Source organism: Muntiacus reevesi, chromosome 13 (assembly GCF_963930625.1).
Source record: "Muntiacus reevesi chromosome 13, mMunRee1.1, whole genome shotgun sequence".
Classification (NCBI taxonomy): Eukaryota; Metazoa; Chordata; class Mammalia; order Artiodactyla; family Cervidae; genus Muntiacus; species Muntiacus reevesi.
In genome coordinates, this window is record NC_089261.1 from 4,950,962 (window position 1) to 4,967,675 (window position 16,714).

Sequence of the window (16,714 nt, forward strand, 5' to 3'; positions counted from 1 at the left end):
TGGCATTTTAGGTTTTTTCCAACTGTTTCCTACTACCAAAAAAAAACCCATTGCCATGAAGGCTAACTTTGCACCTAGGTCACTGTCCTTTTACAACGATATCTGAGGAATAAATTCCTAGAAGTAGAATTGCAGGAACAGATGGTACATGCAATTGAAATTTTCACGGATTTCGCCAAATCACCCTCCATAGGGGCTGTTTCAATTTACCCTTTCACCAACAGTGTATCATGGCAACGCCTGACTCTCTGTGAGCCAAACTGTCCTCTGTCTTCTGGGTGCCGCGCTGCGGGCCTCAGAAGCCACGCCCCTTTTGGCCTGCCTCCCCACGTCTAGGGACAGCCCCACACCAGGAAAAAGTTGCCAGGAGCCAGCGATCGACAGACAGATGTTCACAGGGTACATTGCATCTGCTGCTGCAGATTCAGCTCTGTCCTAGGCACGTCAGCTGCTTTTCTGGCTTTGGGAACTTAAAATGTTCAGAGATGGAATTACGCCCCGGAAGAGAGGTAGCTGCATTTTAAGGTGTAAGAACAGCATCTTCTGAGTGCTGTGTGGCGGTTCCAGAGAGGAATGGTCACAGGGGTGAGCTGATGGTCAGGAAGCATGTGGCTCGGATGGAGAGCTGGGTTTTGTGTGTTTTTTTAATTGGAGTATAGTTGATTTACAGTGTTCTGTTAGTTTCAAGTGTATAGCAAAGTGAATCAGATATGTATATATATACACACACACGTATATACACAAGGTGTGTGTGTATATATATATATATCTGTATATATATATATGTATATCTATAGGCTTCCCTGGTGGCTCAGTGGGGAAGAATCTGCCTGCCAATGCAGGAGACGCAAGTGGTTGGGAAGATCCCCTGGAGAAGGAAATGGCAACCCACTGCAGTATTCTTGCCTGGAAAATCCCATGGACAGAGGAGCCTGGCGGGCAATGGGCCATGGGGTTGCAAAGAGTCAGACAACTTAGCAACTGAACAACAACCAAATATATGTGTGTCCATTCTTTTTCAGATTTTTTTAAAAATAATTTTTTTTTTTTTTGGCATGTGGGATCTTAGTTCCCTGACCAGGGATTGAACCTGTGCCCTCTGCGTTGGGAGCACCGAGTTTTAACCACCTGACTACCAGGGAAGTCCCCAGATTCTTTTCCCACATAGGTTGTTACAGAGTATTGGGTAGAGCTCCCTGTGCGGCACAGTAGGTCATTATTAGTTATCTCTTTCACCTGTAACAGGATGTCTAGGTTCATCTCAGTCTCCTAATTTAGGGGATGGAGAGTTTAAGTCTGAGTTGAGGACAGGTGGCTGTGAGGTTACCGAGGTGAGAAGCCAGCTTGGCTGGGCTGTACCAGGTACAGAGGTACCAGACAGAGGAGTTTCACTCTGATATCACAGGAGGTACTGAGCTGCTGGCAGCTTCTGAGCAAGAAGAAGGTCACCTTGTATCTATTCCTCAAAGCTTGGTGCATCCTGGGTGGCCCAATCATTGCTCTGTGAGAACGAGCGCCTCTGGATCTTGGATTCCCATCTGAGCAGGGGGCGAGCTCCAGGTCACTGCCCACCAGGCTCTTTGTAGGACCAGCCACAGTGGAGCAATCCGGGGTGAAGGAGACACGTGTCTTGGGGACAACCTGGCAGGAAGAAATGGGCCCTCCCACTCCCTTGAGCATGCTTTGATTTTTCTAAGGAAGTGTGAGATTTCTGAACTAATCCAGCCTTTTACCCCATGTGTGTCTTTGCAGGCTAGCTTCCTTTTACGAAATAGCCATTCCCGAACTGGAGTCTGCAATTAAGAAGAGGAGGCTTGAAGACAGCAAGTGAGGCAGGGACAAAACTGAGGGGTGTTGTGGGAGAGCCCCAGCTCACCTGTGCTGGGCGTCGGCACCCCCTTCTCTACGCCAAGGGCCAAGGGCCGGGGACGAGAGGCCCCGCAAATTTGGCTGGCGCTTCCCTCCCTACCTAGCAGCCTCCTGGCAGCAAGGAAGCTTTTCCCCTTCAGCTGTTGCTCCAGACTCATAACCTGCTGGTTCCTGAGCCACCGTTTGAGCTGACATGTGGCCCTGGAACCAGCCAGCCTCTCAGAGCCTGTTGCCCTTTGCCAGCTGCTGTCAGCAGCCAACTGTGAGGCTTTCTTAGCCCCTGGGGGGTGGAGGGCTGGGTAGGGGGCACCTGCAAAGGCTTTGAAGAAACTCCCCTGGTGCCTTTCTGCCTCCCAGATCTACTTTTTTTCTCTCTGGCCTCCAAGGCTGCTAGGTGACCTGTGGCAGAGGCTCTCCCATTCCAGGAAGAAGCTACTGGAGATTCTCCACATCCTCCTGAATCAGACCTGCCTCCTCCCAGTCCTGGAAAGCAGGTGGGCGCTCGGGATCCCCTGCCCGCCCAGGCGGAAGAGCCCCTTACCCAAGCCCAGCTGTGGCGCTGCCCTCACTGCACGGGGCTCCCTCCCCTGCCCCAGGGTTGCAGAGCAAAGATGGGAAACCGGGAAGAATGAGGGAGGCCACAGAGGGGTGGGACGGGCCGCCTAGGAGCCGAACCTGTCTGCAGGGAGTGAGCGCATCCTCTTCTCTGTGTCCTGTTCCAGCTGTGACAATGTCCAGGGCTTCATCGAAGACTTCCTTCAGATCTTCAGCTCCTTGCTGCAGGAGAAGAGGTGAGCTGGGAGCAGCAGCAGGAGCGGGCCCAGCCCTCCCACCAGCCCCAGGAGAGACCTTCCAAAACAGAGCCCCTGCCCTGGGGTCAGTACAATCTAAGCTTTTGGCCTTTGTGGTTGGGCGGCAGACACGGGGATTGGCAAACCAGCCTGGTGTCTCCCCCCACCCTCAAAGTCCGGCCCCGCCCCACCACCCTCTGACTCCCGCCCCGCTCCAGGTTCCTGCGGGACTACGATGCGCTCTTCCCCGTGGCCGATGACGTCAGCCTTCTGCAGCAGGCCTCATCCGCCCTGTATCCTTCCACCGCGGTCCCCGGGGTGGGCCTGGCCCTGGGTCCTGGGTCCTGGGTCCTGGGTCCTGGGCCCTGGGCCCTGGGCCCTGACCGGGTTGGACCTGGAGGAGTGGAGGGACCGTTTAGCCCCAGAACATGTGGGAGCCAGCTTTTCCTGACACCCTGTTTTGGGAGGAGAAGACTGCTCTGATCCTCGGGGTACACAGCCCTGCTTTCCCTGGTCTTTGCTGAGCATCTGGGCCTGTGTGACCAAGAGGGACTCAACCCTGCCCTCGGGGACCTCATGCAGGATGGGAGACGGATAAGCAAACAGGCTTATATATACATAAGGCTTATATAAATAGTGTCACTCAGAGGCAGGGGAGGCGAGGGGAGAAGGGGGTGTCACACGGAAGTGAAACCCAAGTTGAGAGCAGCACAAGGACTGGGAGACGGCCATGCCCTGAACTAAGTGTCCCCGGGGCTCAGCAGGCCTGCCTGTTGAGCCGGCGGACGTGGCGTGCAGCCTACAGGGCGCTGGGCGGGGGTCTGGTGGGGCCGGTTTGGCCCTGGCAGGTGAGCCCTGGGGTGACCCTCGCTGAGGCGTTTGGGGTCACCCCTGCAGGTGGGGGAGACCTGGAAGGATGGGAAGCGGAGGTTGCCCTTGTCAGCCTCAGACTTTGGGTGCTGGGCGCATGGGTTAGAAGCAGCTGTAAGGGAGGGATGTGCCTGGTGGCCCAGTGGTTAAGACTTCATGGTCCCAGTGCAGGGGGCCCAGGTTCGATTGCTGGTCAGGGAGCTAGATCCCACACACTGTAACTAAGGATCAAAGATCCCGAGCGCTGCAACTAAGACCTGGCACAGCCTAACTAATTATTTTTTTTTTTTTTTGAAGAAAGTAGAGTGAGAGTCTAGAGCAACCACCCAGCGTCTGGCTTGGCAGCACTGGGGTTTTGGAGGGGACAAGGGGCCGCGAGGAATGGGCCTGAGGGCCGTTTGGGTGGCTGGGGTAGGTTGCTGAGTCCAGCCTCAGGGACACCCTGTGGGCCCCCAGCCTGTGCAGAAAGCCCACAGCCGGTTGGACAGGACCCCGGGTGGTAGTACCCCCGCCGGGCCCTCCTCCTGGGGGGTCCGTGCAGGGTGGGAGCTGCAGGCTCAGCCAGATGCCTTGTCCCAGGACCCTCGGCTGCCAGACCCTGGCCCTCTCTTACCCAGAGCGGCTCTCTGCTGAGCGGCAGGTACTGGGTTTTGAGGCTGGTGCGGCCGTGGGCTGGCCCGTTTCCCCAGGCAGCCCGCGGTGCGCGGGGTGCAGCCCAGACGGCCCCTGGCCTCAGCCACGCAGTGAGGGGTGGAGAGAGGGCAGTGGTCCCGAGAGAGACCCCTTAACCTGTCCTCCCAGGGACGAGACACGGACCGCCTACATCCTCCAGGCGGTCGAGAGTGCCTGGGAAGGGGTGGACCGGAGGAAAGCCACCGACGCCAGAGACCCGCCCGCGGCTGAGAACCCTAACGGGGTGGGGGAGGCGGCGGAGGCGGTCAGCGGGCCCTCCGCACTGCCCCAGGAGGAGGAGGTGTGTGACGGGACTGGCCGGGGCAGCGGGGGACCTCCCTTCTGTGTTCCCTTGAGGAAAAGGGTTTTTTTTGGGGTTGACAGCTTCTGAGCTGCCGGCCTGCTCCACACTGCCCTTAGAGGGTTCTGAGCCGAGGGTGAGCTGGGCAGCCTGTGAGGTAGGCAAGGCGGCAGGGCCTCAGTTCCCCCCACAAGGTGAAGCACTGGCGCTTTTTCCACATGAAATCTCCGCCGGCGCTCATCTCTAAACAGAGGGGAAGCCACTGAGCTGGTGCTGTCGCTCCGGACGTCGCCAAACCCAGCATCACCACCTCTGTGGTCCTACTGATTGGCCGCTGGCCGGGGGCTCGCCCCTGCGTGTCAGGAGGCAGCGTGGACTTGGGGATTAAGACGACACAGTCTCTGGGGTCAGGCCACTCAGGGGCGTATCCTGATTCTGCCACCTGCCAGCTCTGAGCCCTTAGGCACGTCCCTCCCGTGAGCCCTGGTTCCTCCCCTGTAAGGAGGGGATGGCAGGGGCCCCGTCTCCACGTGGGCGCTCAGAGCTGCTGCGAGGCGTGAGTGACCGGCCCCCGGGCCCCGCTGCCAGACGCTGCTGTCCTTCTGTTAGGCCCCAGGCCCCGTGTCCACTGTCCCAGTGCCTTGGAGAATGGTGGTCCCCTCCCCACCACCTTTTCCCCATTTGGCTTCTTACCTCAGACATGGAGGACTTTTATTACTGTTTTTTTGATTTGTGAATTTCCTTAATTGAAAAGCTGAAAAAATTAACCCATTCCGAGCCAAAGGGGCGCTTCTCCACATCAGCCAGCTCCAGCGGTTGCTGTTCCCCTCCGACCTCAGTCGTCAACCTGTCAGAGGGGGAAAGGGGCTGATTCCCAGCAGCCACGGCCGCTTGTGGACAGCCTGGCCCACACCAGGCTCTGTGCTCTGCACTTTTTGTGTGTCATCTCTTTGAACCATTTGAAAACAACCCCATGAAGTAGGAGTAGTCTGGGGGCTTCATGAGGAGGAAACAGGTTCAGAGAGGTTAAGTGCCCTGTGCAAGGCCACACAGCCGGAAGCAACAGCTCAGCTGGTCAGCCGTAGCTCCCCCTTTCAGAGAGGAGGAAATGGAGGCTCGGAGAGACTTACGAGACTTGGCTAAGGCCCCTCAGCCAGGAGGGGCAGGGCTGGGACTCAGACCAGGTCGCCGACTCCGAGACCAGTGCCGTTTGGGACCTGTCCCCGGCCCAGCCCACGAGTCCCCTCGGTCTCTTCCGCAGTGCCTGGGGGCGGCTGCAGCCCCGGGCCCCACCGTGTGCGGCGTGGAGCTGGACTCGCTCATCTCCCAAGTGAAGGACCTGCTGCCGGACCTCGGCGAGGGCTTCATCCTGGCCTGCCTGGAGCACTACAGCTACGACCCCGAGCGGGTGATCAACAACATCCTGGAAGGGCGGCTGGCCCCCACCCTCGACCAGCTGGACCGCGGCCTGGACAGGTGGGAGCGGGGGTGGGAGGGAGCCCACGGCGCCCAGACTGCCCCGGGCTCCGTCGGGGCCCTTCCCATCTCCTCTGCCTCCCCCTCCTCCTCCTCCTGTGTCCCGCACTCGGCACTTCCCCAGGGTGGCGGTTCCCAACCTCGGAAGCTGAGGTCCTCTTTGGGGAAACCGAAACCCCAGGCCCCCAGAGGTGCTCACATGCAGAGAGGGCACCGCCGGGCCTCCCTGCTCCGCCTCCTGGGAAGCCGGGGTGTGGGGGGCCACCGAGGGGTTGCGGCCCTCTGAGCTCTGATGTTGCCACCTGCCTGGTCACTGAGGGAGCGCAGCCAAGCTTCCTTCATACCCACCCTTCTTTCCTTTGTTTTTTGTGGCCTTTTTGACCACAGTGCACAGCTTGTGGGATCTTAGTTCCCTGAGCAGGGATTGCACCGGGGCCCTCGGCAGCGGGAGTGTGGAGCCCTAACCCTTGGACTATCAGGGAATCCCCCACACCCACCCTTCCTGAGTTGGGCCGACTCCTTCCATGGAGCCCCCGGGGGCAACAGGAATGAGTGTAAACGGGTTTTCTTCCATGAATGATTGTTGTTTGTTGAATGAATGAGTGAATAACTTCCAGAATGAGGCTAGCTCTGCCTTTGAACCAACTCCTCAGCCTCTATGTGCCCATTTTACAGGGAAAGGGACTGAGGCAAAAAAAAAAAAAAACCAGCTCGAGTGACCTTTGACTGTCTGTCTCGCAGGGCTGTTGGGAACACAACCTGTGTGAGTGGCATGTGTGCAGGGTGGCAGGTTTTTAGCCTGTGTCCCAGGTGTGGCTATTGCTGGGGAGTAGAGGCTCTGATGGACTGATCGTGGGAGGGGCAACATCCGCCTGAAATGGATTTCTATGTCACCCCCCCAGACAGGTGAAGCCAGACCCGACGCCCCTGGTGACGTCCCGTCACAACGTCTTCCAGAATGACGAGTTTGACGTGTTCAGCAGGGACTCGGTGGACCTGAGCCGGGTGCACAAGGGCAGGAGGTGAGTCCGGTGGGCCGCGGGGTCCCAGAGACCCCAACTCTGCAAGTGCAGAGAGGACAAGGGACACCCAGGGCCATCATCTTGATGGAAGTGGTCACGGAGCTTCCGCTTGGGGCTCCCCCATACCCCAGGTCAGCATGCTCCCAGCAGCTGGGCTCCGGGCCTCTAACAGTCTGACTTCAGGCTCCAACCCCATGCGCAGAGTTAGTGAGTCCTCCTTGACAGCAAAAGGCCAGCAGGGCCAAAGCGGCCCCTCTCCCCTTCTCCCATCTTCGGAGGAGTCCCCGGGTGGGAGAGCTGGGCAGTGCTCCTCAGCAGTGCTCCCTGACCGGCGCCTCTCTGCCCGGGGACACAACGGCAGAACGAAGGCCTCTGGCCAAGTGAATATATTCCATCTGAAGGCCTTCCTACTTATTTTTGGTCTGTGTCCTTCGTACTTTGGGGGCATTGAAAAGTCTATTCATGATTTATTCATTTATTCAACAAATATTTGCCTGGTGCTTCTGGGCCCTGGATTTATGAGGTGCTGGGGACATGGTGGGGGATGGAAGCGACACGGCCCCTGCCCACGTGACGTGTGCACTGATCGGCTTGGCAAACAAGCCCTGTGAACTCACAGATGAAACAGATTCTCCAAGGTGGAGGCACACAGACTCCCAGGCCTCTAGTCGGGGCTTCAGTCCAGGCAGAAAGGCTTCTCGGCATCAATGCCATGGGGCGGACGGTGGAAGGATGAGGGAGGGTCTGTTGTGCAGAGCGGGCAGGAGCAGCTTTCCAGGCGGACCAAGCAGCAGGGGCGGTGGCCCTGAGGCCATGGGGAACATGGCAAGGGTCCCCTTCACCGGTACAGTGTATGTTCTGGAAAGACCCCCTGGCTTTCGATTGGGGACCCCTTGGAGGGATTGAGAGTCAGCAGCCACACGGCGTGGTGGCAGGATCAGACGCTGACAGCCCGGTGTCAGCCCCCCAACGTGAATGGAGCGTTTCATGGAATCTACAAAGCTGAGGGCCGCTGGGTCCAGCGCGCCTTCTCCCTCATCACGTAGATGGAGGCAGTGAGGGGCAGAGAGGGGAGAGGGCCCTGCCCGACTCTTGGGACAGGAGCCCCAGTGCTAGAAGCACAAGCTGTTCCCTGCTCCCGGGACCGTCCAGCGCTGGTAGAGTGGCTGGCTGAGGGCTTGGGGACCCGGCACAGGGCAACTCTAAAGCCATCTGGCTGGCTGGACAGGAAGCTATTGCAAACTGCTTAGTCACACACGTTGCGACATCCCCAGGTCCTGGGCTGGCGATGTGGTCCCGTCTCAGTGCCCGCCCTCCAGGCCCTGCTGCAGGAGAGGGTCACACGGCGAGGACGGTCCCCCTGCTCCGAGGGGCGCCTGGCCGCCCGGCTCAGAAACTGAACCCGTGCTGGGTAGCCCAGGGGTTGGGGCTTACAAAGAGTCAGGGGCTCTGTTCATATGCGCATTATTTATTTATCCACTCAGCAAATATTTATCAAGTGATTGACTATGGCCAGATCCCGTGCTCGACACACTGGCAAGGGGAATGGGGCACTCAGGCCTCTGCCTCCCACAGCACAGAGATGTTGGGAACGACTTAGACCATCAATCAAGATGCGACAGAGTGGGGAGATGCTGGGACGGGCATGAAGGGGTCACCCGTCCTGATGTGGGCAGGGCAGGGCACTTAGGGCCTGGGCCCTGTCTTCACAGAACACAAGAGAAATCAAGCAGCACAAGGCAGATCACCCTCAAGTTAAAATGTATGTGCGTCGTTAAACCAGATACTTGAGCCCTAAATGGCTCAAGAAATGAGGAACTCTGTCCCCTTGTGGGACGGGTGGGCGCAGGGTAGGGCAGTTGAGGCGTGGTTGACCTGTGGTGCAACCACATCTTCAAGGTTGCATCTTCCTTTCTCATGGCCCCTGGGTGGCCGCAGCGTGACGTCCAGAAATGACCTGGCCACCAGTAAGTCAGGGCCAAGTCTTTCTGCATCTCTCTTAGAGACCAGGAGACCTTTCCCAGTGGCCCCCAAGTCCCCTCATGTCTCACTGGGGAGCTGGGCTTCAGGGCTCCTGGGGAAGGGGGGAGGGGAAGGACCTGAGCAAAATGAGGGGCTGCTAGGAGTAGGGGTGAGGTGAGGGGCTTGTTAAGTCGGCGCCAAGCACACGTGCTACAGGTGTATCACAGCTCGGGAAGGAGGCAGTGAGGGTAACGCTGCGTCCCCTTACTCCTTCAGACTGGACAATCGTGCCCCAGAAGAAAAGGCATTCTCTTTCAGATTAGTTCTGTTGCCAAAAATGCTCGCGCACCCTGTGTGCCTCATTGGAGACTCACAGAGCGCGTTAGCCCATAAAGGCTCTGACGAGTCCTGTAGTCAAAGAGACTGGATTCCCTTTGTGAAGCTCAGCAGGTGCCAGGTCCGCTTCTGGGCATCCTCTGATTTCTTCCTTGCATCATCCCTGGAGGCAGGATCAAGTCTTAGCAAGGATAAGAGGCTGGCCTGTGATCACACCGCTCAGGAAACAGCTGAGCAGACTTGAGTCAGGAGGCCTATATTCTGGCCCTGGCTATGCTGGTGGAAGCTGTGTGACCTTGGGAGGGTTGCTTGGCCTCTCTGGATCCCCTGATTCCTCACCTGGAAGAGGAGGGCTTTACTGCCTCTGCAGGCCCTGTAGAAGTTCAAAGGAGAGTGTCACCCCTCCAAGGGCCAGTTTGAGGGCTAATCCTGAAGGACAGGCTGGAGGAGGTCAGGAGGAAAAAGGTGATCGAGCTTCAGGGGAGCCCGCATGTACCTGGGCTTGAGGGAGGCAGAGGAGTCACCCTGCTCCAGACAGGCTCTGGAGCTCCCGCGGCTTGGCTGACCTTCTGGCCCTCACTTGTGTCTTCTCCTGGCTGCTTTTGCCCCTTTCTTTCTTTCCTTCTCTAGCTTCATATGAGGTCATGGGGTCAGAGCCTTCCTGGACGAGGTACCCTATCCTTACTTATGTCCTCTCCTAGGACCCAGGTGAGGCAGGAGCACTTTGCCAGGTTCCTCTGCAGTCCTGCCGGGGAGCCACATAACCAGAGGCCATGCAGCGTGAAAGAACCTCCCTCTGCCCACACTGGGGACGGGGTGGACTAGGGGCCGTGGGATGGGGCAGAGAGGATGTGACTGCACTCATCCATCCTTGGTCCCCTGGCCCAGTGTGGGACCCGGTACTTGGCAGGACCTCAGGAAGCCTCTGTTGATTGAATGGGTGCGCTTTTACCAGGGGCTCCACCCAAGTGAGCTTGGCCCCTTCACTTCCTCTCTGCCTCTCTCCTCTCCACCCCTCAGCTTGGCAGAGAGAGCGCCTGCTAAGGGCCGAGGCCACGGTCACAGGCTCCCCCTCCTGGCATGAGCTGACAGATTCCTGTGGCCCGAGATGGTTCCCTGGTCCAGACCAAACATCTCCACATCACGGAGCTTCCAAGGCTCCTCTCTAGCGCCTCCCCCCACCCCCCCACTCAGCCCCCTGCACCCCCATTCATTTCTACTTTCCTTGTGTTTCCAGGACATGGAAACACACTTCTAGCACACTTCTGCTCTTTGCCACTAGACTGAGTTCCATGAGGGCAAATCCAGATCTTATTCTTTAAATCTCTCCCCAGCCCAGCTCATAGTAAGCCCTTATTAAAACCTGTACAAGGGGTACTTCCCTGGTAGTCCAGTGGCTAAGACTCTGTGCAGGGGGCCTAGGTTCAATCCGTGGTCAGAGAACTAGATACCATATGTTGCAACTAAGACCCAGCACAACCAAATAAAAACAAACAAAAAACTAAAAAAAAAAGTTGAAGGAAGCAGGTCCTAACCCGCCACGCTGGGGGCCCCAGTTCTGATCTGCACCAAGCTCCCAGGCCAGACACAGCCCGCCAGACTCAGGCGCCTGGCTCTCCGCACACTAAAAGCCGGTTAACAGAAGATTTTTATGGACGCTACGGGCTTTGTGCCTCTTCTTTTTTTTGCCCCCTACCCCTGATACATTCCAGAGGCCCGATTTCACAGCTAAGCTGGATTTTCTTGCCTGGCATCTCATATTGATTTTCCCCTGCAGGGCTAGAAACTACATTCCACAGGCCTGTGTGTCTGACAAGCCAGGTTCTTCTACAGATTTGCAAAGCCTCGAGTCCAGAGGCCCAAGTCCCCACTGCGGCTCTGCCGCAGCTCACTGTCCCCAAACACGTCCCTCCCCACCCCCGGCTGGGCTCCCCTGTGACAGGGCCGGAGTTAAACTTCCAGGCTTTTCCTGCCGTGCCGTCTGACATGGGAGATTGCACCACAGGCCAGACGGGGTCCCTGGGCTGAAAAACAGGGGTGAGAGGGAGTGGCGGGGGCTCCCCTGAGCTGACTACGAAAGCCACCCACGGGCTTCCTGTTTCTTCAGTTTTTGTTCATTTGAAATGATTCGGGTGACCCCAAGCCCCTCCTCAGAATAACCCGGGGTCGGGGGCGGGGGGCGCCCTACAGGCCCTCTGTCTGTATTTACGTGCATGGATATGGACGTCCCCCCAGGAGGAGGGGACAGGTCTGGTCTGCCCTCTGCTTTTTACACAGATGAGATCACGCTCTGTGTTTCTCTGCACTTGCTTTTTTCCCCTGGAGGATGTCTGAGAATTCTGTCTCCATCAGCACAAATTGTCGCTCTTGAGAACTGCCGCCCAGCGTCCTGTGGGCCCTGGTCCTTGGGCCATGATGGACATGAGTTGCTCTCTATTTTCACTGTTACACACAGTGCTGAAAAGAAAATCCCCAATCAGACCTCTCTGCGCGGGGGCCAACGTTTCTCCGGGGTGGACGCCTCGAAGGGGAGTCTTCCGGCTGAAAGAGGGGGACACGTGTTACACTCTAATAGCTGCTCCTTGGCGGGGGACGGGGGGGGGGGCCTCGAAAGTGGCTTGACCTGGTGAGCCCCACGCCCCCCGCCGGTGCTTGATCTGTTTGCGGTGGCCAGAGGCGGAGAAGTGAGTGGTGGTCTGTCTGGACCCTCGGGCTGCGGCCCCCTCCCGCTGCCCTCGAAGCCTGATGGTTTTCCTTCGTGTCTCCCCGCTGTTCCCTCTCGACATCAGGAAAGAGGAGAGCGCGCGGAGCCTGCTGAACGACAAGCGGGAGGTGCTGGCGCAGCGGCAGCGCTATGAGCAGTACAGCGTGGTGGTGGAGGAGGTGGGCGGGGCGGGCAAGGGGAGGGGCGGAGGGGGCGGGGCGGGCAAGGGGAGGGGCGGAGGGGGCGGGGCGGGCAAGGGGAGCGGGGCGGGGGGGGCGGGGCGGGCAAGGGGAGCGGGGCGGGGGGGCGGGGCGGGCAAGGGGAGGGGGCGGGGGGGCGGGCAAGGGGAGGGGCGCGGAGGGGGGGAGGGGAGGGGGGCGGAGGCGGGCAAGGGGAGGGGGCGGGGCGGGCAAGGGGAGGGGGCGGGGCGGGGCGGGGCGGGGGAGCGGGGCGGGCCGGGGGGAGCGGGGCGGGCAAGGGGAGCGGGGCGGGGGGGCGGGGCGGGCAAGGGGAGCGGGGCGGGGGGGCGGGGCGGGCAAGGGGAGCGGGGCGGGGGGGCGGGGCGGGCAAGGGGAGCGGGGCGGGGGGGCGGGGCGGGCAAGGGGAGCGGGGCGGGGGGGCGGGGCGGGCAAGGGGAGCGGGGGGGGCGGGGCCGGGCCCGGCCGGGGGAAGTGGGTAGGCGTCCCGGGCCGCCAGCCGCGCAGCAGGGGGAGGTGGGCCAGCCCGGCCCCGCGGACCCACGCTTCGGCCGTCGCAGGTGCCACTGCAGCCGGGCGAGGGCGCGCCCTACGGCGGGGACGACTACGAGGATGAGTACGACGACACGTACGATGGCAACCAGGTGGGCGCCAACGATGCGGACTCGGATGACGAGCTCATCAGCCGCAGGTGAGGCTGTTGACGCGGGCGGCCCTCCCCCAGCATCTGGCTTACCCAGATCTCGTGAACAAGCCAGTGACCAAACCAGGGCCTGAACCCCAGCCTCCCACTGCTGGTCCAGTGCTCCCTCCACCCCTAGCCATCCCCCTGGCCGGTTGGTCCAGCCCACCCTGAGTGAGGAGCCATCAGCTGGGTCTCATGCAGGAGTTTTCCATTTTTCTTCTTAACTACAGAAAACTCCCCAGTGGGATCTTAGGGAGGTCCCCCAATTCCCCCAGTAAAGGCAGAGCCGCCCTGACTAGAGAGGACTGGAGACCACCCCTGCCCCCAGGACCCAGCTCAGCCTCCCCGAAGCCCCCGCCTCAGACCTTGGTGCCCGCACAGAGTCCGGGGCGGGAGCAAAGCTGGCTTCAAAGGCGCTTTGGTTTCCAGTCCTGGCGGGCCCTCTCAGCAGGACCCCCCTCCTCCCCTGGAGGCTCCGCTCTCCAGGTTTAATCTAGTCCTTGATCTCTCTTTCTCTCTCCACCCTCAGGCCCTTCACCATCCCTCAGGTGCTGAGAACCAGAGTGCCTGTCGAAGGGCAGGAGGACGAGGAGGAAGAGGAGCAGGAGGCTGCAGTCGAAGCCCCCAAGGTACCTGGTTGGCAACTGGCAGGTGGAGGGGAGGGTACAGTTCTGAGGGGTGAATCAGGGGCGCAGCCCGGCTTCCCAGAGCCTGGCCCTGAGGCATCTTCAGCATCACTGCCCAGGAAGGGGGTCCCTTTGAGCCCAGGATGTCTGCTTGAAGAGCTGCTGGCTTAGAAACCTCCTCCGAGGCCCCTCAAGGGCCCAGGGGAAGGATCAGAAGCCGGGCCTTTGAGCTGCTGGGTTCATTAGGCCCAGGAGCCTGGGGGCCAGCCTCCATGCCCAGGTTGGCAATTCTCGACATCAGAGAAGCGTTAAGAGCCCAGGGTCATCTGTGATGATGAGTTTGAACATTTTCTATTTTTTTAGCCACTAAACTTTTTCTACTAGTGAAATCTTAACTAATGCCTCATAAAAAACAGATGAGAGCAACGCTGCTCAGGGTGAGCAGGGCTGCAACCTGGGAGGCCTGGATCCCGCCCCCCACCCCACCAACATCCTCCCCCCAGGGTGACAGGTTCAGTTGTGTCCGGGGCCAGGCCACAGGCGTCAGCGAGTGGCAGGCCCTGATGGACACTGAGGCTGGGGGCAGCAGGCAGCCCTGCCCAGGGGCTCCTCAGCACAGTGGAGGCCTGGACCTTCCAGAGCTTTCCCTCCTTCCAGGCAAGGGGTTAGCCCAGGTTTTTATGTCAAAATCCTGCCGTTTTCCACAGGTTACTAACTCCGCTTGTGTTGGGTTTTTGACACAGCCCAGGCCCCCACAGTCCGTCTGTGGTCCTTGGGTCCCAGTCTCCCCCAGCCTTGGCGCCGGCAGGGGGATGCGCCAGTTTCTGCGCGGCTCTCCTGGGTTCCAGGCTCCCCGTGGTCTCTAGAGGCTGCCCTCCTGGCCTCCCCCGTTGCTCCCCCTTGTCATCATCCGGCTCCAGCTGTGACCAGCCGTCAGCCACCTCTGCTGCGAATGGAAACAGGGGTCAGAGGAGGGGGCTTCCGGTGGAGACCTTGGAGCAGAACAACCAGCCGGGTTCTGGGGCATCGCCCTGCCGCGCCGGGGCTGCCCCCCGACTCCTGGCATGGGGGTATCCCCAAGATGGGGCCAGACACAGCCCAGCTTCGGGAAAGGGGGCAGCTCGTTATCTTTCTCCCTTCTCCTCCACAGCCCGACCACTTTCTGCAGGACCCTGCGGTGCTGCGGGAGAAAGCGGAAGCCAGACGCATGGCCTTCCTGGCCAGGAAGGGGTGAGCGTTTAAGGCGCTGTGTCGGTGAGCGGGGGAAGCCCCAGCCCACCACCCAGGAAGCCCACACACGCCCCCTAGTGCTTTACCTGTGTTAAGATAGTTCTGGCAACAGTTCGAGGAAGTAGCTAGTCTTGTCATTGTCCTTATTTTATAGACAAGGAAACTGAGGCCCAGACGTGTTAAGTAATCTGCCAGAGGTCACTCAGCCAGCGGGTGACAGACTCCATTTCTCCTCCGACCTGAAGCTGGCATGGAGGGGTCCTGGCCCAAGCTTGGTGTCCCCGCCTGGGGACCTCGGAGGAAAGCAGCAGGCCCTTCCCCTTCCCGTCAGGGCCTTCTCCTCCGGCTGATGGATTCTTCTGGGGATGGGTTGTTCCTGCCTCAGGTACCGGCATGACAGCTCCACGGCGGTGGCCGGCAGCCCCCGGGGCCACGGGCAGAGCCGAGAGACCATGCAGGAACGCAGGAAGAAGGAAGCCAGCAAGGCCACCCGAGCCAACCACAACCGGAGGACCATGGCCGACCGCAAGAGAAGCAAAGGCATGATTCCATCGTGAGAGTCTCCTCTCTCACGCCCGGGGCCTCCTCGCCTGGTAGCCCCCTGCCGGGGCCCCAAGTTCAAGTCTACCCCTCGACAGCCTCAGCTTCGCAGCCCCTGAGAAGGCCGCCTCGTTCGTCATCCACCAGCCAGCCGTGAGCGCCTTCCTGCAGAACACACCGTGCCTTAGCCCGCGGCCAAAGAACTGCGAGGCCAGCAAGCAGGCGGAGGGACGGGCACAGAGCCCCAGGGCCAGCCTCCCAAGCCTCGTGCAGCCGGACACCACCTCCCTTTCTCCCAGACAGCAGGAAGCTTGTATATTCACAAACGGAAAACAAAAAAGGCCCTCGAATAAAATTTTTGACCCTTTCAAGAAATGATCCGAGCCTGGCGTATGACTGCCTCCCCTCCCCGCCCCCAGCCCCCACTCAGCCCTGCAGTCCTAGTCCAGCGATGCCACCGTCAGGAGAGGAAGAGGGCAGGACGATGCTCTGTCCACCAGCCTCTTGTGCTTGCCTCTCACTTTAAGCCCTCCTCATCTTGCTCCGCCTCGCTGTGTGGCCCGGAGACCGTCACCTCCGTCTCTGAGCCTCCGCTCCCTGCCTGTAGAAGGAGGGGCCAGTGTGAGGCCCTGCTGTCCAGCCCTCACCGTGACCTCGTGCAGCCCCCACGACCGCCACCCTAGGGGGTGGGTAGGTACAGTTTCCAGTCCCGTAGTGCGGGGGAGGGCAGCCAGACGCTGAGACCTGAAGGTGGCTGCCCAGGCCACAGCCGGGAGGGGGGCAACCAGGGATTGGACATGCATTCTGACCCGTGGCCTTTACGGGCCCTTGGTCCCATGAGGGGTGTCTTCTCCATCTCACAGCTGCCAAGGACGGCTGGCCAGGGCCACGCCAGAGCCAGAGCTCAGTGGCTCTTGGTCACACATACATTCCATTAAATCCTCTGAAATCAGGGGTCACAGACAGGAAGAGACAAGTGATAATGCCACTGCCGAGCCCTGTTGAATTGAAGCAAGTGGGCTTCAGGCCGTGTTTCTCAAAAGCCCCCTCACAGTCAGGGCCGACCAGCTGCCAGCGTGGCCGCAGCTGCCAGACATCCCAATTCCTGGGCTGCCAGAATGTGGCTGATTGGTGACGGATCAGCGGCAGGGCTTTTGCTGGCTTGAGCACCCCCACTCGGCCTGCCTGGAGTCCATCAGCGGAAGCCAGGGCCCCTGCCCAGCTGGACCTTGACAAATCACCCCAGATGCTGCACGTGGTTGGGATGAGCGTCTGAAGCAGCGAGGCAGACAGGCACTTGACGCACTGGTTTTGTTGGGTCAGCCCACACAAGTGGAAATCAATAGCAATTCCTCTGCCGCGCCAGCTCTCTCCGCGTGTTTGAGACGCAGAGCAGATACGGGGGTGGGGATGTGCTCCCCTCGAAATGTCAA

At 59.9% G+C, this 16,714-nt stretch overlaps 1 protein-coding gene across 4 annotated transcripts in view; it reads left to right on the top strand.

Annotated features, from left to right (window-relative positions):
* ASCC2 (activating signal cointegrator 1 complex subunit 2) overlaps positions 1–15,659 on the top strand; it is a 35,950-nt gene extending 20,291 nt beyond the window's left edge. For all 4 annotated transcript variants that reach the window (XM_065903953.1, XM_065903954.1, XM_065903955.1 and 1 more), the window contains 12 exons: positions 1,753–1,827; positions 2,256–2,363; positions 2,592–2,660; positions 2,879–2,953; positions 4,332–4,503; positions 5,765–5,979; positions 6,882–7,001; positions 12,089–12,182; positions 12,761–12,891; positions 13,415–13,514; positions 14,662–14,741; positions 15,127–15,659. In XM_065903953.1, the coding sequence (XP_065760025.1) occupies positions 1,753–1,827; positions 2,256–2,363; positions 2,592–2,660; positions 2,879–2,953; positions 4,332–4,503; positions 5,765–5,979; positions 6,882–7,001; positions 12,089–12,182; positions 12,761–12,891; positions 13,415–13,514; positions 14,662–14,741; positions 15,127–15,298 (1,411 nt within the window). In that variant the 3' untranslated portion in view covers positions 15,299–15,659. The remainder of the gene's footprint in view (positions 1–1,752; positions 1,828–2,255; positions 2,364–2,591; positions 2,661–2,878; positions 2,954–4,331; positions 4,504–5,764; positions 5,980–6,881; positions 7,002–12,088; positions 12,183–12,760; positions 12,892–13,414; positions 13,515–14,661; positions 14,742–15,126) is intronic.
* Positions 15,660–16,714: the final 1,055 nt, after the last annotated feature.